Source organism: Cucumis melo, chromosome 1, assembly GCF_025177605.1.
Source record: "Cucumis melo cultivar AY chromosome 1, USDA_Cmelo_AY_1.0, whole genome shotgun sequence".
In the NCBI taxonomy this organism is placed as follows: Eukaryota; Viridiplantae; Streptophyta; class Magnoliopsida; order Cucurbitales; family Cucurbitaceae; genus Cucumis; species Cucumis melo.
This window is the reverse complement of record NC_066857.1, coordinates 37,352,885-37,376,004: the sequence shown is the minus strand read 5'-3', so window position 1 is coordinate 37,376,004 and position 23,120 is coordinate 37,352,885. Positions and strand designations below refer to the sequence as shown.

The following is a 23,120-nucleotide window of genomic DNA, read 5'->3' as shown; positions in this document are numbered from 1 at the left end:
AAATACATAAATTTCTCCAAAGGGTTGGAAATCTTTTTTATTTTCACTTTTTGGTAAAAGACCGTTTTACCCTTTATATCTTCTTAGTAAAAGAATCCTTCTTGTCTCTCTCCTTATCAGCTAAAAAAATCATTTTTACATTCTAAAGTTAAATAAATCAAATCTACAAATTGAAAAAAAAAACAAAAAAACAAAATCAAGTATGCATTTCAAAATCTATACAAAAGTAATAATCAGACATGCATTCTAAAATCTAAATTTAAAAAGAAAAAATTAAATTAAATAAATACATGTACAAAAAAAATATTATCATAAAAAATGTCGTTATTTTAATATAGTTTATCTTGGTCTATTGTAAATATTTTCAAAAGTTATGTCATTTAAAATAATTTTATAAAAAAATTGCCTATTAATCTAAATAAATAAATAATTTAAATTAAAAGAATGGTAACAAGTTTGGATAAGAAAAACATCGGATGAAATAGGATTACAATGGAAAGAAGCATAACATTTGGAGACGCAACTCAATGATTGACCAAGTTTCCCTAAGCAGAAGAAATTTGTTTATAGACCGCTTAGTTTCGAAAGAAACTATTCATTTTGTGTTACAATTTCCTTAAAAAAGCAATCATATATATCAACATAACAAAAACCATAAGCTTAATTTTGGTCTTAATCCCAAATGTATCAATTAAGATACGCACTTAATTGTTTTTTTCCTTTTTTAAGTTAATTAATTTTAATATCGATTTTTTTCTAAAAAATTGTTATGAATGACAAAATAAAATTATTTACGAAATAGAATAATTTTTTTAATAGATTGAAAATAATTGGATGATTTTTTCTATATTTTATAAATAATTTTAATATTGGGTTATTTTTTAAAAATTTATCTCTTTCCTCTGTTATACTATTTTGTCTATATTGAAACAAACATACGAATAAAACTAAAAAGTAACAACTTCATTCCATAAAAACTATATACTTAATTCCATTCCATAATAGATATATATAAAATTATATTTAAAAAAGGAAAAAAAAAAACCTTTAGAGTATCAACAAAATTATAAATTCTAATATATCAACTTTAAAATTAGATATTCGATTTTCTTATTCTTCCATTAACAATAACAAGCATAAATTATAAAACTGACGGTTACAATTACATTCTTAAATTTCAATCGTAATAATTGAATTAACACATATTAAAATTGAACTTTTAAATTAAGAACTACAACCATATTTTATAGATAAATTATACAATATATTTCAATAATAATGAGCTAAAGAGAGTTTAGCTCTATAGTAATTGATACAACTTTTCATTCGATTTGATCTTTCCGTCTTTTAGGTGTTGTATTGAGATAAATAAATAAACAAGAAGATACCGTCGTTTCAATGGCTTATATTTAAGCGAAGAAGTCGCATCTTCCATTAAAAGAACCATCAAGCGAACTGTGTAACAACATCACATTACACATTTCCTAACCAAAATTTGGATCAAATCCATTAGGGACTACGAAAATTTTCAACCAAAAAAGGTAAGTTCTCAAAAAACATGAGCATTTTCCCAATTCGAAACCCATTTATCTCCCAGAATCCAAGAAACTTTTGTGTGCAATTGATTCTCCAAAAGCTAACTCTAATTTTTCTTCCTTTTTAAGGAATATCATTATTATTGTTAAAATTTAAACCAATTATCAAAATGGACAAATTGGAGTTTATCCTAATCTTCAACGTCGTCGATTCTTGCACGTCTCTCTGATATTTATTTGTTGCATTGTTTATTTGTTTTTTTTTTTTTTCAGTTTTCAAGCGCTAATTCTCTACGGTGACATTACTTCCATTTTCTCTCTGGGTTTGATCTCTTACAGGTAATTCATTCTATTTCTTAAGAACTTTTCGAATCGTTTCAATTTATCGTGGGTTTTAAGAAGAGATTTTAGTTTTGCAGAGATGGGTTTGTCTAAGGAGTATGGTTTCTTGAGTGAGATCGGTCTTGGTTCTCGCAATTTGGGGTGTTACGTTAATGGCGCATGGAAGGGAAATGGGCCAGTAGTTTCCTCTTCGAATCCTGCTAATAATCAGGTTTCTATTTGATTAAACGATCGGAACAGTAATTGTCTATCTTGTTCTTCTAATTGATATTTCGTTTTTGTAAACTTAGCTGCATTTTTTTTGTTTCTGTCCTTAGTCTTGGCCATTTTCCACTCTCTTCTTTTGGATGCTTTCTTTAATACTAACTCAACTCTATACGGAGCTGTGGAGTCTTAGCTGAAACATTCGATTATTGTTATGAAGTTATTTCTATGATCCTACTTAAATGAGATCTGTTAGGTTGTGCAACTGTGTCATCGTTGAATTCTAAGGTTATGAAGATATTTGTGGCTTCATTTATAGAAGTCCAATGTCTATTAGTTTATGAATTTTCTGACTGCTGGCTGTCTATTAATTTTGCTTTGAGGAATATTCCCTGCAAGCGTAATCAATGAGTGGATTAATCATACTATCGTTGATTCTTTTTCTTTGGGCAGTTTCTTATTGTTGCATTTCTATTATTCTTATTTCTATAAATTATTAGAATTATTGGAGAAAGCGTCCTACAAACCTACAATTTCAAGTGTAAGGAATTAGCAAGTAAAGATTGTTCTATGATTGCCAGTACATGTCTATGTTTGTGCTCTACTTCAACCATTTTGTTGGGACATTTGGGGAATGAGAAACCAACGCAGGTTCAAAACAACGTAATTTTTATTCTTTTGGCCAAGTAGTGTATTTTAGGATTTTGTATAGGATAGTGTGTGAGCTTCAATTTTGAATTTTAAGGATATAAGTTTATAACCAAGTCTACCTTAATAAGCATTCACCAAACTAGTGTGTTTTAGGATTTTGTATGAAGGTTATTTTACTCGTAACCGTTTCTAAAGGGTATAGATGCAGGTCCTCAGAGATCAGTCTGTACAGTTTGACACAGAGAATTGTGACTAATGGCTTTTAGCCAGTCAGACGTTAACGGACACAGATAATGTATTAGTACTAGAACAAGTATTATATGTCCAAAAGTATTATCCTTGTTGGCATCCATTTTTCTGTCTAAACTTCTAATGAGATCTGCGATGTGTGGAATTTACTTATTTTTGTTTGAGTTTAACAAGGCAAATCGTCTCTTTTTTACTAGGTAATTGCAGAAGTAGTGGAGGCTTCCACTCAAGATTATGAGGAGGGCATGCAGGCATGCAGTGAAGCGGCAAAAATATGGATGCAGGTAAGATTGTCTTGGATAAATCCAACATTAATTTCCATTGGACTATTGTTTTGAAATATCTCAGTGTGGCCAACAACATTCTTTTTCTTGGAACCTTTCTTAAATATTTATTATTTTGATGCCACATTCTTCCCAAGCTTCAGAATTGGCCTTCTCCTGTCTTGCTTTTCATATGTTACAGGTTCCTGCACCCAAAAGAGGAGATATTGTAAGACAGATAGGAGATGCACTAAGAGCTAAACTCCACCAGCTTGGTCGCCTCGTGTCACTTGAGATGGGAAAGATACTCCCCGAAGGGATAGGAGAAGTTCAGGTATGTTTCTTCTTAAGGACAACTAAAATAACTTTCATACATTATTGGCTTAAAGCTTCTTTTATGTGAGTGTGTGGATGGCCATAGGCAGGTTGATTGTCTGTATCACTTATCAGTTTAATCCTTCTTCTTCAGCCTCATGTGTATACGTGTTCTGTGCTATAACTCACAATCATGCTTCAGATATTTTACCCTTAATAAACGAGTTATTGTTGCAGGAAATTATTGACATGTGTGACTTTTCTGTTGGTCTAAGTCGACAGCTTAACGGATCAATAATACCATCTGAGCGTAAGTTTATTCTTTAAACTTAAATTGATATTCGTTGGGTTTCCAATGACTTCAAATAGAATTTCTAATTATATTTACTTTTTAACAGGCCCCAATCATATAATGATGGAGGTGCGTTTTCTTTTTTTTTTTTCTTTTTCCTATTAATTTCATCTGTAAGGACCGTCATAAATTTTCCTTTCTGAATGTGAATTCTGTGCACAGATGTGGAACCCTCTTGGAATAGTTGGTGTTATTACAGCTTTCAACTTTCCTTGTGCTGTTCTTGGTTAGTCACTCAACTAAAAGTTACATGATTATATCTTTATACCAATGTGATGGATGGATCTTTATGATATTTTATTGCATTCAATTTTGTACTTAAGAGGGAGGCACATGGACAGTCGCCCTTAATAGAAATGTTATATCACTACAAAGAGTCTTAACCTTTTTCTTGATACTAGAAAGAACAAATTTAAATTTTAAAATATTGTTTAATCATATGTAAAAATGTAAAAGTTTTAATTTAAGGTTTAAAATAGTATATAATTTTAACTTTTGTTTTTAAGATATTCAAATATTATAAGTCAGTTAATTAAAATATTTGTAATTATATAATAAATTTATACAAATAAAAGAAAATTTAATTATAAAGCAAAATATCTATTTAAAAATTTTAAATTATACATAGCTTAGAAATTAAACATTTTCATGTTATTTTAAATTTTTTGTATGAAGTTGATTGAATGAAACATCTCCTTATTTTATTTATTCTTTTTTTTGGAAAATTTGTGTTATTTCGATTGTAATCGTCGATGCTTGTTGTCTAACCAAATCATAAGGTCAATTTTAAAATATTCTCAAACTGAAATTTTATATATCTAAATTGTAGGTACTAAATTTGTTATTGAATCAATACAAAATTAATAAATTTATAGTATAAGAACCTAATAACTAATTATAAAAGATATCTTTAGCTTATATAATACATAACAGATTATTAAATCCAAATCTACCAACGATAGTGAGGTGACCACATTGGACAACTATATCTTAGCTAGAGAATATAAAAGACCAATATAAAAACATAAGTTTATGAATACACAACTATATAAATACAATATATATAAACAAAGAGGAAATTAGTGGTTAACCATAATATAACAAAACATACTTTTTTTCATTAAAAATAAATTAAAGAAAGAAAGAAAATAAAGAAAATAGAAGAATAAAGAATGAAATGACATAAATAAAATAAAAAATGATGGATAAAGAAGTTTCTTCGATCCAAAATATAATACTCAAAAACAACCAAAATTTAAATTAATCGAATATAGATACATAGTTGAAATAATGTTGTAGTGCATGGTTAGTATTATGAGAATATTGCTTATTCGACATATAGTTGATAGTGTTGTCAAAGGCCTCATTGCATCTCTATACATGGGTTGAAAAACATAAAAGTACCTCTTGCTTTACATCAAATTCTCTTATATATGGATTTATTTTATTGCTCACAATATGAGAGAGAGAGAATGATTGGGAGTGTGAACATGAGTCACAAGGAAGATGAGGAAGAATGTGAGTGATAGAAGGGAAGAAGAGAAAATTATATAGTTTTAAAACCGGGCTAATGAATAGTCATAAAACCAACACAGTAAATAAAAAAGCAAACTATGAAAAGGGCAAAATGGAAAGAAAAAGTCTCTCTATTGACACTTTTATATATACTATATAGATTCCTTAAAAGAGTGTTCTAAGTCGCATTAAATATTTTATTTGTATTTTTCAAAGAATATCAATTTACTTTAGTACATTATGTACTGCGATCTTCTTTGAAGATAAGTTCTGTAATCTTGTCTTGATTGTTGTCGCACAGGTTGGAATGCTTGCATTGCACTAGTTTGTGGGAACTGCGTTGTTTGGTAAGTTATATATTTTTTCCAATTGTGGTGGCAGGACATTTTAGGAGGAATGAAGAAAAATGGTCTAAAAAGCACAGGGGAAGAGTAAAGAATGAAGGAGAGGCATAGCTTGCCTTAAGTTAAAAAATCGTTCTAAATATTAAGATTTATAAGTTATTTTTTAATTCACCCCTAAAATCCTTTCTAATCAAAATATTATAATATAAGAAATTAGAAGGTAAAATTTTCTCCCTCTGAAAAGTTCTAGCTCCTCCCCTTGATCTAAAATGGCTTGAAATGAGCTGATTTTGACAGGGACATTATTGTGTGTATAAGTTCATGTTGGATATTGAGGTCATACTTTTTTTTCATAAATGTTGTGCCCAACTTGAATGGCATATAAAAACCATCTTATGCTCTTAAATGGAAACTTTAAAAAGATGTTGTATATATATATGAAAAAGAAATCAACTATTCGTTCAAGTATGGTAAATACAAATACGGAAAGGGAGCGAACATAAGGATAGCTCCAAAGTTAAGGCTTTAGTAAATTAAAAGCGTCCAACTTTAGCGAAACTTTACAGTTATGTTGCTACTTTTTTTTTTTTTTTTCTTGCAAGAAGTTAGTTTCTGAGTTAATTAAAGTGGGAAAAAGAATCTTCAAGTCTTAAAAACGTCCAACTTTAGGGAAAATTTGAGAGTTCTCTACCTTTCTCTACTTCCAGGCCTTCCAATATACACTACATACACCCTTTTCTACTTAGCTTACAAAGGACTAACCTCAATTTTCCTACTATACACATTAATATTCTAAACATATCTTATTGTGCTATACACTCATCTATTGTATCTAATACAGTCATTGAAGTTTTAAATATTTTTTACACCATGAATATATACAATATCAAGTCTCTGACTCCATCGTGAATTATAGGAAAGGTGCTCCAACAACCCCCTTAATCACCATTGCAATGACAAAGTTAGTGGCTGGAGTTCTAGAAAAGAACAACTTACCAGGTGCGATTTTCACATCCTTTTGTGGTGGTGCTGAAATCGGGCAAGCAATAGCAAAAGACAGGCGTATTCCTTTGGTTTCATTTACTGGCAGTTCCAAGGTAAAATGTCCATCTTTCTTGTGCTTGACCCTGCATACCATTCTAATTTATTAGATCCGTGATAACTGATGAACAATATTGTATGTCAAATTATAGGTTGGTCTAATGGTTCAGCAAACTGTAAATGAGAGATATGGAAAATGCTTGCTTGAGTTGAGTGGAAATAATGCAATTGTTGTCATGGATGATGCTGATATCCAACTTGCTGTTCGGTCTGTTCTCTTCGCCGCTGTTGGCACAGCAGGACAACGATGCACAACATGTCGAAGGCTGGTAGTTTACTTTTCACAATTGCCAAAAAAAACTTGTTTACTCTGTGGGTCAAAGTGAAAGGATCTAATCCTGGAAGTTTGTATTTTCCTTTCTTGTAGCTGCTTCATGAAAGCATCTATCAGAAAGTGCTTGATCAATTGGTTGATGTGTACAAACAAGTAAAAATTGGAGACCCTCTTGAGAAAGGTACCTTACTAGGGCCATTGCACACGTCAGATTCAAGGAAGAATTTTGAGAAGGGAATTGAGATCATAAAGTCTCAGGCACGTCCGAAATGCAACTTCCTTTCATTTAATTTCCATTTAGCTCCTTTTTCGACCTTATGAGTCCTTGTATGATTTTGGTTTCAAGCTCGGTTGACGGTGCAAAAGCTTAGTGTATTGTGCATGTGATTTTGTGTAGTAGTTGACATTACTTTCTAAATAAGTTTTTGTTTTTCACCATGTTCAGGGAGGTAAGATTGTAATTGGAGGTTCAGTTATTGAATCGGAGGGAAACTTTGTGGAGCCGACAATTGTCGAAATTTCTCCAAATGCCAATGTTGTTAAGGAAGAATTATTTGCTCCAGTTCTTTATGTCATGAAGTTTAAGGTGAGCTCTTGAGTTGATGGCTTTTAAGGACTTCCATTCATAAATTCGAGAAATTCTTTGTGAACATATATTTTCTTTTGCCTATCACCAACTTTCATGTTGTTCTGTACTCTTTGCCTAGACTTTGAAAGAGGCAATTGAAATTAACAACTCTGTTCCGCAAGGGTTGAGCAGTTCTATCTTCACGCGTCGACCTGAGATCATCTTCAAGTGGACTGGGTTAGTGGTTTTAAACTCTTTCAAGCCAATGCAACAAGTTCATTGTAGCTCATGACACAATTTTATGTCAATATCCTTGGCTGTTGTTCAACTGTACTTGACATCATTATCATATCTTGAGTGATTGTGAATCCTTTTAATTGGTTTATGCATACATCATGAGGTTTTAACTCATTGCAGGCCACATGGGAGTGACTGTGGTATTGTAAATGTAAACATACCAACAAATGGAGCCGAAATCGGTGGTGCTTTTGGAGGAGAAAAAGCCACTGGAGGTGGTCGTGAAGCAGGAAGTGACTCGTGGAAGCAATACATGCGACGCTCAACTTGGTACGTATAATGCTTGAACCAATTATTGGATCCATCTTTCTTTCGTAGTTTTCTTTCAATAAATAAAATTGATAGTAAGAATTAGTAGATTCACTTTCCCGATTGTCTTATTCTTGTTAGTTGGACTTAACCTTAAAAGCCGTCGAATCCATCTCAATATATGATTAGAAAAATACATGAAAGTTTAGAACTTAGATACAAAAAATATGAATGCTTTCTCAATATATCCAGATAATCAATACTATAGCTTAACCTTAATAAACACAACTCTCTAGACGCTGGAGGTTGGATCCTCCATTCCAACACTCGTTGTAGTAAAGAAAGAAAACAAAAGGAATAGATCACCCTTCACCACCAAGCAAGGGAGTCAATCTTGCCTTCTCGATACATATGAATTAGTCACATACCCTCCCTATTTGATAAAGCATACATCGTAAACATCTCCAACCAAAAATTAAAAGATGAATGCAACCCATCTTCAAAACCCAAAAATTCTTTACAACTGATCAATTCTGTTCATTTGCAGCACCATCAACTATGGGAATGAGTTACCATTAGCACAAGGAATCAATTTTGGATAGGTCTGTGTTCATCTTTTACTGTTTTTTCTTATGTTCTTTTTCCTGTCTTTTCTCACTTGGTTCGTTCTGTTGCTTTTTAGAAGAAGGGGTTGTTGTTTCAGCCTCCTTGTTCCAGCTTTGTTGACTGAGATGTGATTTGCCTTTTGGAAAGGGAATTTCTGCCAACTAAGAGAGGGAGTTCCTTCACAATCTGGCTGTCTCCATCTTAAATAATAAAAAAGAAATGTCTTCATAGGATAAAATAAATAGTGAGATTTCAGTTGTTGAAGACTTGAAGTTGATAACTAATGACTTGTCAATTAATGGCATTTTCACCAAGAATAATATGAATTATTTTTGGTTTTAGTATCTGATTCAATAATGTGAATTCTCTCATTCCATTCCTTGAAATTTCCAAGGCTATATTATAAATCACATCCAAAGCACTAAAAAAAAATACCATTTATATCCTTAAATTTGTAAGTTGTCACTTAAAGCCTCCTTAAGTAAATCAATTTAAGATTTAATTTTGAAATTATTAATCCTAATTATTCACATAACATTAGAGATAAAATATTATAATCAAATAAATTGTAGATTATTTTCTTTATATTAAATATATATATATATATAATATAATCTTGGGAGGAGAATAATTTTATTTGTTAATTTAGATTTTATTTTTCGAGTTTAAAAGAAAAGGAAAATGGAAAGGGTAGTGATAAGTTAAATTGATAAATTAATGTTTATGATGAGCATGATTGTTGCTATATTGAATTTGTAATTTAATTTAGTGGTTACCTTTTTCCAAAATCATTAATTAATTAATAAAGTTTTTGACTATTATTCCGACCGGATAAATTTTCCACGTCTTTCTTTTTTATTTTATTTCTCTTTAATCTAATTAAATGCTATATCTTTTCATAATTATGTCTACACATTAGTGGAAATTTTGGGAGTAATGATTGCTATGACCACCAAAACATTGTCCCAAGTATGTGACCAGCCACCTCAAAATAATAATAACAAAATCGATTTAATAATACCAAAAGAAATAGTTTTAAACAACGTATATTTACTTGATCATAGATCAAGTTATATTATATTGTTTTTGTCTATGTATATCATGATACATATATATACACACGTGATCTACCGTAAATAAATGGTAATATTTTGCTGTATTTTATGTATATTTTGATTCGTTTTGTTACTTAAAAATTTGTTCATATCCAAGATAAACGCATAGTAATTGTTTCTTTTATTCTCACTTTTTTTTACGTAAGATAAAGATAAACCAACTATATAGCATAGTATTTTATCGGGATGTATTACTCCAATTTTTTATTCACATAAATATTTATTTATGAGTTTCTATATATATATATATATATATATATATATATATATATATATATATATATATATATATATATATATATATATATATATGTATAGTATGATAACACTATTTCATAGTCATTTCGAAGTATTAATAATATATCTTTTTTAGACGTAGCAAAATTTAGATTTAATTTTCAAATCAGAACCATATCTTTGAACCGTATCACTGTAGAAGTCTTTCATAATAGAGTTTAATGTTAATAGATTTTGTTAGGTTGGGATTTTTTTTAAATGATGAAATATACTTAATTATTAAAATGTGTGAATTGCCCTAATATTATTGAAAGTGTGAATGTAAATTCCAACTCTACATTACAAAGTGGGTGTCAATTTCAAATTTTTTATATAAAAAAAGTGACTTGGAAAATTACTAATGATTTGATAAATAAGAAAATGACCTATCTTTAAGAAACATTTTTTCTATAAAATAATAATGATAATAATAATATATACTAAAAAATAATAATAACTTTACTTAATGATTGATAGTTAACAATCATTCCACATCATTAAGTTTCAATAATACATCCACTAATGCCTTGGGATGGTTACTTTAAAAGTTGACAAAATCAAAGAAAAAATATGATATGATATATTATCATATGCCTTAATCTTCTTATCATTTCTCTTATTATTTCCTCAATTATTAAAAATAATTTCCAACAAATGTTTTTCCAAACAAAGGGAAGGAAGAATTAAGCATTAAATTACAACAAAAAGAAGACAAAGAGGAAAGTAATGAAAATGAAGTCTTTTTTTTTTTTTCAATACATAAAAATAAAGAAAATATCACAAAGTTTTAATTAATTATCAAATTAGTAAAAGACAAATTTAGAGAGTAGTTGAGTGATTTTTATTGAAAATGTTTGGAAGCTTGTATGAAATTATATGTGAGAATTGATTGGAAGGATTGAGATATGTTTTGTCAAATAATTAAGGAACTTTTCTTAATCATTTCGAATTTTAACTTTAATTTTAAAGAAGATTTGATTGAACATATCTGAATTTATTTTCTTTTCTTCATTTTAAGAAATTTTTTCTCATTTTTGTTTAATCAAAATATTGCAAGAAGATTTTTGTTTTCTCTCTCTTCTTGGAAACTTCAATCCAACATTTTCTAAATTTTAGGAAAAATATAAGTTTCTAATTTTATAAAACTATATAACTTATAGAGTAAACTTTATTAGAAGGTTAAAAAAATTACTTTGGTCACTGTAGTTAGAACACGATTGATTATGGAAACTACTTAAACCTAAAACACTTTCTTTCTTATGGAATTTAGTTCTTATAGTGTTTTCAAGAATGAAAAAATTGGTGGCACAGAATTATGAACTAATGGAAGTAAAGAAAAAGATGGGTGGCACAGAAAAATCCAACTTTAATTAACATTATTAAAGCTAAATTACACCAACAAATGGTTAGAATTTTGCCAATTATGACAAAAATAAAAAAACCAACATGGATTAAGATGAAGAGTAGAGCATAATTTAGCCTAATAATTTGAAGTTTATTTTTCTGGAATTATAGAGTATTATTGGATCCTCCCCTATTTAGTTTGAGTTTGATTGATTTGAGTTTTTGGTGATGATGATGGTGGTGGTGGTGGTGGTGGTGGTCCTTGGAATCCTGTACCTTTGATGATTCACGAACCCGATAGAGACGAAAAGAAGCTTCCTGTTCGAGTCAGCGCCGGCGGTACTCGTGACCCTTTCTTCGTCGGACTTGTAGGCATGGACCTCAGAGCCCGTGAGGAAGGAGAATCTAAACTCCGTTTCAGAATCTGTCTCATCGCCGTAATCAAATGCACTGTAGGATTTGGAGGTGGTTTCAACGCTGTGAATTTCTTGCATAGATTCATGTGATTTTCCATGGCTTCCTCCGCCGTGATTAGACTATCGGAACGGAGGATTTCGTAGTTGATTGCCTCAGAACAGAGACCACAGATCCAATTCCCACTGTAACGTTCACGAACTCGTTCTATGTATGCTGGTGTGCACTCTTCCGTTAGTCCACAGCAATCGCATTTGACGAACTCCGCTTCCATGTGAACGATTAGCTTCGTTGATGCTGTTTGAGGTTCTAGGATTGTATCGCTAAGAACAGTAGCAGACATGGCGATTCTGCAAACATAAATTATGAATATCAATAACTCTCAATAAACATCCAAATCAAAACTCTAGAAATTTCTAAATCCATATTATAAACGATTCTGCAAACAGAATCTGAAATTAAAACAGCGTTTCACAAACAAAACGATTACAAAACATTCTAAGAAAAAACCCTAAAAAATTTCGGAATTACCTATTGGAATACGAAACGAGACAGAAAAAAAAAAAAAACAAAATTCGATGAGAAAGCTAGCTTTAGCTTACCAACAGAAGAAGCAAAAACAGATAAGCAGATATTAAAAGAATTCCCTTCTCCTTCCGCCTAATTTCGCAGTTTCTTTTACTGCTATCTCTCCTTTTCTCCGACTCCTTCTTCGTCATCTGATGATGAAATTTCAGAGAGGAAAACCATTATTTCAAATCCAAAATATTCAACTAATCCCCAAGACAAACAACACCGAGTTCCAATCAGAATCCTTCGCCAAGAAAATCAAACTCTCTCTCTCTCTCTCTCTCTCTCTCTCTCTCTATCTCTATCTTGTATAACGGATCAGATAATAACCCAAAACAAAGGAAGCGGATTGTTCGCGATATTCGGAGCAGATCTTGAAACTGAAAATCGGAGAAAGGTAATGGGAGAAAAGAGGGCACGTTTTTCTTTTGTGGAGTAATGGAGGAGAGATAGGAATGAAGAAGAAGAAAGTTCGAAGGTTTATAAAAGGATCTAAATTCGGTTCGGACACATCATCTAAAATTCGCTGTCGGTAAATTTGAGCCGTTGAATAATGGGACTGCCAGCTAAGCAGTTAATCTTTGGGTTAGCAAAAATGTGCTGTTTTGGAAGGTTTTTTCTATTCTATAATTAACCAACCAATCACACTCCACCACCTGTTCTCCATAATCTTCTATACTGTGGCTACGTTTGAAATCTTTTGTCCACGTATTTTCCTAGTTGTACTTTCTTTTTCTTTTCCTTTTCTCCCATTCCATTCACTCCACTATTACATCAATCCACTACATATTATTTTTTCACCTAAATTATTGACCTAACCAAACCAATATTTTATTGGATACTCTTCATAAATAGAAATTATTTTACAAAATATCACAAAATTTATCCAACTCTATCGTCTATTTAAACTCTTAAATTGTAACCATAGATTTGTTTGGAAAGTTATTCCTCAAGTATAAAAATGGGACAACATCAAATATAATGAATATCCATTGATATGATAAACTTTTTCTATATTTGTAATGTTTTAAAATATTGTTATACATGCTATCCATTACAATAACTTTATAAAAATTTACAAAAAGAATAGACATTTTGAAAGTGGATATCCATAAGCAAAAATCATCGGTAGACACAGGTGGATTTAGTGTAAGGTCAAGGTGGTAAATTTTCCCTCTAACTTATGTTGTTGTTTTTACATAAAAGATAAAGTTTAAAATTTTAAACTACTTAAGCAATTTCATAAAACTTGTTTGCAATGACGTCAAGAAGACAATCTTCAAAACGTGTAAATTAGAAATACATTATTTGAAAAAAATTCAAACCTAAAACTGAAACATAACAAATGAAATCCCTCGACTACTTAATAATTATTAGTTATTACTATAATCTGAACTTTCTCTTTCTCCAAGTCCTCTAAGTTGGAGTAGAACCTTAAGGCCATTACGGGGGCAAGAAAAGACTTGAAATCAATAGATTGGGACTGTCAAATCATTCAGATTTTCAGCCTAGCGTAGCGGTGGCTTCGCCCTTCACTTTCCCGAGATTGATCAAGTAGAATGTGAAGTTTCAAGATCTCCACCAAAAAAGGTCACTAAATGTATGCGCTTGCCCCTAACCTCTGAGTCAACGAGTTTTCTCTCTTTTCCTCTAACTTCAAGACTCTACCTCGACCGGGGATTGACTGTTGATACACAATCCAAGCCATTAATTTTTTTCTATAAAATTAAGCTAGCACGGACCGGGATGAAGATCGAAACTAAGCGACTTCTGCCCGCACCATGCATTCCTTCAGAGTCGGGAGGTAGCCTTTTGAGTCTGAATACGGTGGAGAAGCTGAGCCTGCTCTCTCATTTCACCGCTCCACCGAAAATTCCCTCTGCCCCTACCGTACTGAGCCCTGTCCAGAGAAAGCAAGATGCATTCATTCTGGTCAATTTGGGAAAGAAGGCGGTCCTGAGCGGATGATCTTCGGAAGAATGAAGGTCCGGGCCATGGCGTGTCATAAAAAATAAAACTATCAATATTAAAAGATATGTGAAAATAATAATAATAAGGTCAATGGATTGTATGAATTGAAATTGTGGCGTTTCCGCTTACCTTTCACAAATAGGAAGGAAGGGAGTATTCTGTCGTCTATGTTCATTATAAAACTAATTAATAGTTTTTTTTAAAAAAAAAATTAAAAATAAGGTCAGGTATGGTTAAAGGAAGCAATAACAATAGGGTTTGAGAAATGAGTAATATCATTTAAGGCTCGGGAAACGTAACAAATCGAGAGTAATCTAAAGAGTGGTCTCATTTTCTTTGGAGTTGAAAAACATTTACGCAGTTTTTGAACTTTCGTAAAACCAACAATTTAGTCTCTCAATTTTTGATTTCGTATCAATTTAGTTCCTAAATTTTGATAGTAAAATTTTAGTATTTTACTTTTAAATTTGCAACAATTTAAGACCAACAAAAACAAGATTTGATGTCAATTTTTACTATTTTACGAGATACACATTTTGTTTTATAAAATTATCGAACCCCCAACTAGTTTATCAAATTATATATGGAAGACATCTCTCACTTATTTCCACAATTGAAACTCAATTGTGAAAGGTTTTAAAATTCAAGGACTGACTTATTACATACTAAATCTAAGGAGTAATCTATTATAAACTTGAAAGTTTATAATCTAAATTGTTACTTCTATTAAAGTTTAGAGACAGAAGAATAATTTTTAACTTATTTTTTTATCTATGTTTATAAAATATGGAGTCCACTACCAAGTCTATAATTAAATAATACAATCTACTTGAGTGGAGAGTGATCAATCCAAAATTACGTAAACTCAACTAACCAATACTATTTTTAATAGTGCTATTATTATTTATAATTTTAAGTAAATACAGTCGAACGCAAGAAATCTAATTCATTACAATTAATCTATCAAAAAAATCATGGATGGTTTAACATTTGTAGAAAGAGAGGAGAGGAGCATATACCTGAGAGATGATGCTGAATAAAAAAGATGCGATTTGAATCTTTGATTATGAAAGTCGGCTAGTCTTTGTGTCCACTAATATCTTATGTTAATAATAATAACGATGAGAGAAATGAGTGGACCAAGGGGATTTGCCAATATCAGGAGTAGAAATTATTGCTTTTGCTTTCTAACATACAATGCTGATAAAGACATCATTTATAATTATAATATAGCTTTTAATTTTTATCAACGAATGCTCCAAAATACATTTCCCATCAAATCTATGCCCCCATCAAACAAACTTGGTTTTTTCCTTTCTACGCTGCTTTAATCAATAAAATGATGAGACAGACCTCTCATCATTATTAGCAGCCTTGAAAAGCTAGTCCAACACTACTACCTTCATTCATTTAAGAACAATTCCCCACCGGTATAATCAAATAACATATCATTAGTGACGTGTCGAATTATCAATAGGAGTATGTGCAACAGTTGTGATACGAGATATTTTCAAGCCATCCAGAAACCTTTCTGTCTCTGAAATCTAATTCCCATCATGTTTATAGCCAAAAGACTTTGTTCTATGTGTTAAATAATGTAACACGACTGAGAGTTCCTCTGAAAATATGAAAATACAAATTCTAAAGGAGAGTGTTCTTTGAGGTAATGGTAAAACAAAATAGAAATACCACCATGTCTACAACGATTCAAAAGCAAATACTACCTCGAGAGCTTGAATATATAAAGCACACAACGCATTGATAACCGACTGCTGAAACAAAGGCGGTGGATGTTGTTGATATGCTTGTCCAGGGAGCTTCATACTAATCACGTTGATCAATCTCGCTCACTAATGGCAGTCAAATGCTCATCAACTTCTTCAGTGGTCAACACTCTGAAGATGGGATTCTCCGATCTAACCACTCCCACCTATAAACGTTGTATAAATGCATTTGAGTTATCTTCATAATTAAGATGCGATTGACTTGAGTAACATACATACAGTGGAATACAGCGCATCCTTTGCCAATGGCAATTAACATTATACATAACTAATTGTCAACATAGTGGAAGCTAGCATGTCATATCAGAATTTTGATTAATGACCAATAATGTAACATTCCATTTGATAGAATCTACGGATCTAAGATTCTCAAGCATATTTGTTGGAGAAGAGAAGATGAAATTTAAATACCTCAATCTCATTGGCCTTGAAGTCTTCTTGCAGCACTGATTGAAGAGCAGAAATTGCAGTCTAAGAACAAGAGAGAAATCGGCATCAAAATGTAGTCATAATCATAACGTGTCTGAAATGTTATGAATTAAGTCCTCATTTCTCTCTCTAAGAAAAATAATTATGGACAAATACGGGTGATTCCTCCCATATATGACTATTTGACTGGTAGACAGTCTAAACATTTGAAATGAAATGAGATCTACCTGCACAGTCTCCTCATAAGTAAAAGCAGGATCATTCTTCATTTTCTTTTCCAAGAAATTAATAGCCTCCTGCTCCTTAAGTCCAGCACTAGTGGCCTAAATCACATAGTTGTTGAAGTCTTGTTCACATGGTTAACCGTATAATAATAAGTTCAAGAGGTAAAAACGAACTAAACCAATGGAGTACATAACAAACAAGTATAGTTGGTTATATAGGAGCAACTAAGAAATTAAAACAATCGTTTTCTCTGTTTTTAAGAAAGAATGAGTCATTCTTAAAAAGTCAACCCACGTTCTTCAACCAATATCAAATCAGGTAGATTGTCTAGCAGCACAAGTGCAATGTACTCTAAATAGCAATGGTTCCCAAAACAATAGCATGTAAAACATTTGAAAACAATTTATCATAACATAAAAAAAAAAAAAAAAAAAAAAAAAAATCAAAAGATATCCATACTAGTATATAAATAAATGCTATTCGAAGCAAGGATTCCTTGGAAGCAAGACAATAGAAGTATTTTTCCTTATCCTCCCAACAGAAGCCTTAATTTCTAAAGTGAAAAGATGAAGCAATATTTATTTTAATATTAATTATTATAAATTAATCAGGAAAATAAATGTTAAGAACAACCATAATAAAAACCCTATTTTTGAACACAGGTACATACGGTAAATTGATATGTAAAATTCCAGAGCCAAGGATTTTTGTTCTAAAAGGTCACTTACCTTGTGACCAAAGAAATGACCAGCAGGATCACATTTATAAAGGCGAGGTCCATACTCATCATCAATCCCCAAAACCATTGCCACTAGAGGAAATACAGAAGTAAGAAAAAAGAAATTGCTAATCCCAAACATGATAATAGTAAGAGTTTTAAGCAAGCGCATTATATGCATCTAATAAAAAGATAAATAAACCAGAAACCAACCAACTCCAAGTGGTCTCATATAGGCATGCTGGGTGTAGACTTGTGATTTATCAGCAATCCTGCAAGACCATTAATTCCAACAACATTAGTCTAGCTCCCGCAATCATCTTCCAAAACTCACTGATTGATATCCATGTATCTAACTTGAAAAGAACTATTGACACAATACTTCCATAAGAGTGTTGTGTTTAAAAGCCTTGTCTAAACTTCAGAGAAATATTGTAACTTGGTTAACTATTGCCAATAATTTAGATGAAAACAACCACTTCATTGAGAAAGAATGAAAGAATACAAGGGCTTAAAAAAAAAACCCAGCCCACAGAACCACTCTTTTAAAGGAAGGGGGACCAACCAAGTAAAATGTTGCCTATAGAATAGTTACAAAAGTTCTTCGAAATCGAAGCCCAAAGAGACGTGAAATCTGACCAACGACCAAATCTCACTATGCCTCCTCTCTCTATTCCTAAACACTCTTATCATTCCTCTCACCCCAAATATCCCAAATAATAGCGCACACCCCAACAAGCCATAAAAAGCCCCCCTTCTCATTAAACCGAGAATGTTGAAGGAAATCCTCAATCGTCGCTCTAAGGCTCCTTGAGCCAACAACACTAACACCAAACTCCTGAAAGAAAGAGCACCACACAGACCTCGCAAAATGGCAATCCCAAAAAAGGTGATCAAGATCTTCCTCAACATCCGACACAGTAAACAACAAAAAGGCCCTACAAGCAAAGTCCTCCTAATAAGCCTATCAACAGTGTTAACCCGGCTAAGCAAAACCTGCTAGACAAAGAAACTAACCTTCTTTGGAACCTTCGTCCTACAAACCACATCAAAGATCAACTCCTTAGGGGGAGAGAGATCCACCAACAGCCATACAACGATTTACAAGAAAATTCCCGATTAGGATTAGGAATCCAAACACGAGCATCTCTCCTCCCCTCTCTAACAGTGAACCCCTCGGGTAAGGAAATAAGAGAGGCCACATCCATCGTCTCCCTATTGATCATGTTATGATGAAACCCGAACGAGAAAGACATATAATTCTTGGATCTCACCACAAGCTCCGAGATGGTACAACTTTTGGACAAGGAAAGATGATACAGGTGCGAATAAACAGAACAAACGGAATCCTCCCCCACCCATTTATCCTCCAAGAAGGTGTCCTTACCATCCCCCACAAACTATTGCCAATAATTTAAGACAAACAATCGACCAGCACTGCCTAAGTAATTGATTACTCAAAAGCAAAGAAAATATTCTAGAAAGAAATAATCAGAATACCATTTAGCCAATACATCCACTGGCATCTCGTAGCCATATCGGAAACGGAAATCCGCTGCTTCATTCCTTGCTTGTTGAACCAGTGATCTTGCATCAGCTGAATGGCATATAGAAAGAGGATACGAATATTTCATCATTCAAATATGAGAAAAGTAAATTTTTGCAGTGAAGCATTTTTATGTGTGATACTTTGAAATTATAACAGTACAGTGTAGTGTAGAGAAACACGTCTTTCATAGAAAAAAAAAACTGGTTTAGGAGTCAAGGGAGTCTTCTTGACCCAATTTATCATAAGTTGCCATCTCAATGTATACTATTTCATCATTGCCATCAGTTGATTTTGAAGTTGATACAAGCATAGGAAAAGAAATATTTCTCAAATTATGATTCATTATTGAATAACTAGTTGGCGAAAGGATAGGAAAAAAAACCTGTAATGCCAGTTGCGAGCAAGCCCAGATACTTAGTAATGGAGAAAAGGTGAGTTACACTTGTCTGATCCAAAAGTTTGTCCTGCAAGAAAAAGGAAAATTATTATAAGTGGAACGAAATATTAAGCTCAGACGGAAGAGAGTCGCGGAAGTGCCATGGCCAGCCCAATAATACTCACAGGGACCTTCTTCTGAGTCACAACGCAAACCGAATCCTTCCCTTTGACACCAATCGAGGTAGTTCCGGCAGATTTCACAGCCTTGAAAGCATATTCTAGTTGATGATTTCAACCAAAAAAAAACAAACAGATAAACAAGTCATGAAATTATAACATTACCAACAAAGTGACAACCTAAAACTCAAACCCACATGGAAAAATGTTTGATAAACGGAACGCCATCGCTTTAGATTTTCTAAAAATTTACTGATTGGAAACAATTCATTGTGTAATCTTTTCTAATACATGAAGTCACTAAAAGCAAAACCAGTATCCAAGGCTTTGTCTAATAGTTTCCAAAAAATTTAATACATACACGCACTCAATGAAAGACTAATGTTCACACAGATCAAAGGCAACATCCTAAATTACACGTATATGAGAAAAACCTAGATTTCCCGCAGGAAGCAGGAAACAGAAAAAAAAAAATTGACGTTCCCAAGCGGTATTATATACTAAACCCAGAAATGAGAAACTACACCGAATACGTTTAATTAATCCGCATCGGTTACCACACCATCCATCACAGTTCAGAAGGGAGATGTTCCTTTCTTGTAACGAGAGATTTCAACATTCAAGCTGAATCACTTCAGGAACAACCATTCTTGAACATTAATTGTAAGTGTCAAACCGTAGTAGAAAGTTCAACTGATTCGATCGAAACAAGGAGTAAAAAAAGAAAAGAAGATCGAAGAGGAATTGCATACATACCGACTTGAAATAGGCGGCCCTCGGGTGAGAAAATAGTAATGTGACGATCGTAACCTCCTCCACTTCCACGGCTCATGGCTTCTAGTTCGGATGAATTAGGGCTTCGACGGGTTTAGGGTGTGTGGGGGGGGAAATGGAGAGCTCGAAGAATATGAATATAGACGATGGAGCCGCGCAAAAGCTTTCTCGCCAAGAAAACCGCTCAGTCAGGCAGCCCCGAGCAGAAGTCACTTTTTATATATTTTATATTTTTTTTCCTTTTTTCCTTTTTTTTCTTTTTTTTTTTATTTTATTTTTTCATTTTGAAAAGTAACAAAATATTCAAACACATTGCTCTACTGATCTATTTAAGTTTTTTTTTATATATATCGTAAATTGTTTCAATATTAAAAAATTCGAATAATTTGGGGATGACCATCGATCGGTCAAAGTCGGTTTTTTGAAAAAACCAACCCAAACCAACCTCGACGTCGACAAATAAAGGTTGTTCGATCGATTTTTATCAGGTCAGGTCAATTCAACATTAAACTTTTCGAAACCAATCTTGATCAATCTCTCTTGTTTTCTAACGAATCAACTTTGATTTGATCAATCGATTTGGTTTTTCGATTTATCGAGACGTGTTACAGTCGCTTTAGCTATTTTGAACATGGGCTTGGCTGAAGTGATTCGGCCCATGAGTGTATGTGCCAATCAAATCAGTTCCGATACATTGGCCCATAAAACATGGCCCAATTAAAAAGTAATTTCGTATAAAAGAATCATCCATTAATGCTGAACTAATAATATATCTTTCGTTCCCCATCAATCCATTTCTAAATCATTTTGAAATTTGTGTCAAAATTAAAATTTTGATTCATCACGTTTGAAAAATAAAATAAAATAACTTTAATCCTTAACTTTACAAATTGATTCAATAAAATATTGTAAACATGACCCATTGTTTGATAAAAATATCGTAAATACTTTTCATCATAACCTCCATTATCCTGTATATAATTATATTTGTAATTTAATTTGTAAGATAAGACATGATATCAAGTATGCCCTATCGCTTATATCATATTTGTGGTTTTGTTCGTTAATGTATTCTAAGGTCAAACTCATATGGAAGATTGAGTTGTATTTTATAATCTTTCTATGGGTTGTGTAAAATATTAAAAATTGTGTTTATTTGTCATATAGTAGTAGGTTTAAATCAACAAAATTAATCTTATTAGTTGGTTGACAATTTTCATTCAATGATTAAAAAACGAGTAAGTAAATGGTTAGGTACACTTCTTGATTATAAATAAATAACTTGATCTAAATAAGTATGTATTGAACGGGAAAGAACGTTGTATATTTGCTTTCCAATAAAATAAATAAGTGTAGGATTCTTATATGTTTTGTATTGTATGACATGGCAAAATTATGTATATTTATTCAAGACAAAGGATTTATAGTTTAAGAGTAGATAACCTATCATATCGAAATGTAAATTTGATATAATATTTCTTAGTAGCATCTACAAATTAAAGTCAAGGTTCGTCCAACAATACCTTCGACTTTAGAAGGCTATTGTTATCTCATACTCAAATCTCTTTCGCATTCCACTATACCCTATGACTTATTTTGGAGACTATCAAAACTATTAGAAACGAATATTACTGAAACAGTCGTTCACAAGACTATTAAATGGGAAAACAATGGGAATAAAATGTAATAGAATCATAAATCGAAATCATAATCTAAATACAGACTTAGAATTACAGTCCACTGTATTTCACATACTGAAATCGATTCTATCTTTCCTCTAAAACAAACAAGGTAAAGTAAAACATTTTTTCAATACAAACCATGATTAAAATTGTGGAAAGGAAAAGTCTGGGAATCTTTCCAAACCATAACTTTGATGATTTGAATGGGACATTGGATTAAAAACAAATGACCCCATTTGTAATACATAGGCCAAGAAAAAACAAAAAACAACATAAAAGTAATAATAATAGAGGTTCATTGAAAGAAAGCAAGAAAATGAATGGGCATGTGACATATAGAGACCTATCCTAGAAGGAGAAAAGAGTATAAATTTGGGGTTATTTGTTAACCAAATGTCATGTCATGTCATGTCATATCATATCAAAATCAAATAACACCTCATACTTCTTACCCATTATTTATTATGGTACATTTTGGTTGGTACAAAATAAATGGTGACAAAGTTTTTCCTTTTTTTTTTTCTTTCCTCTCTCTCAAGTTAGTTTCTTTATTTATTAAGGGTAGATTAAAAAAAAAAAAAAACTAAGGATAAAAAGAACATAAGAGATATAATCCAATATGTAAGATTAGCATATAGTCGTTAAACCAACGTCTTTCTTTAAAACATAGTTGGTAAAAGAAAATTATCGATCATGGATAAAAATTATGGACCTGATCATCCAAAGTAAAAAAATAAGATATGGCATGCGTGTCAACACAAAATATTTTTCTTTCTTCACTATTTATGTCGTTACTTGTTAAAATAATATTATTAAAAAAATTATTTACTTATGTTAAAATATCGATTT

The 23,120-nt window shown here is 31.9% G+C and overlaps 3 protein-coding genes across 6 annotated transcripts; 1 reads left to right on the top strand and 2 right to left on the bottom strand.

The window, feature by feature from the left end:
* Positions 1-1,445: 1,445 nt before the first annotated feature.
* Positions 1,446-9,209, top strand: LOC103500684 (aldehyde dehydrogenase family 7 member B4). 4 transcript variants are annotated; one of them, XM_051091676.1, is made up of 17 exons: positions 1,446-1,541; positions 1,809-1,874; positions 1,955-2,088; positions 3,179-3,265; positions 3,447-3,578; positions 3,797-3,869; positions 3,958-3,980; positions 4,074-4,137; positions 5,728-5,773; positions 6,687-6,867; positions 6,964-7,140; positions 7,239-7,407; positions 7,595-7,731; positions 7,853-7,950; positions 8,131-8,280; positions 8,807-8,861; positions 8,942-9,209. In XM_051091676.1, the coding sequence occupies exons 3-16, from the start codon at positions 1,957-1,959 to the stop codon at positions 8,859-8,861; spliced, it is 1,524 nt and encodes a 507-aa protein (XP_050947633.1). In that variant the 5' UTR covers positions 1,446-1,541; positions 1,809-1,874; positions 1,955-1,956; the 3' UTR covers positions 8,942-9,209. The 4 variants fall into 4 exon arrangements, with proteins under 4 accessions (XP_050947633.1, XP_008462293.1, XP_008462291.1 ...); XM_008464071.3 differs by having other exon boundaries at positions 1,449-1,541; positions 7,239-7,403; positions 7,591-7,731; positions 8,945-9,209; XM_008464069.2 differs by having other exon boundaries at positions 1,449-1,541; positions 7,239-7,403; positions 7,591-7,731.
* Positions 9,210-11,602: 2,393 nt separating this feature from the next.
* Positions 11,603-13,090, bottom strand: LOC103500683 (uncharacterized). Its single transcript, XM_008464068.3, has 2 exons — positions 12,617-13,090; positions 11,603-12,364 (listed from the first exon to the last, which is right to left on the bottom strand). The coding sequence occupies exon 2, from the start codon at positions 12,355-12,357 to the stop codon at positions 11,887-11,889; it is 471 nt and encodes a 156-aa protein (XP_008462290.1). The 5' UTR covers positions 12,358-12,364; positions 12,617-13,090; the 3' UTR covers positions 11,603-11,886.
* A 2,972-nt stretch (positions 13,091-16,062) lies between these two features.
* LOC103500682 (proteasome subunit alpha type-6) lies at positions 16,063-20,906 on the bottom strand. The gene is made up of 9 exons (XM_008464067.3): positions 20,572-20,906; positions 19,822-19,916; positions 19,643-19,724; positions 19,212-19,308; positions 17,925-17,983; positions 17,722-17,804; positions 16,996-17,091; positions 16,751-16,810; positions 16,063-16,485 (listed from the first exon to the last, which is right to left on the bottom strand). Exons 1-9 carry the CDS (start codon positions 20,645-20,647, stop codon positions 16,393-16,395), a joined length of 741 nt encoding a protein of 246 aa, XP_008462289.1. The 5' UTR covers positions 20,648-20,906; the 3' UTR covers positions 16,063-16,392.
* Between the last annotated feature and the right edge of the window lie 2,214 nt (positions 20,907-23,120).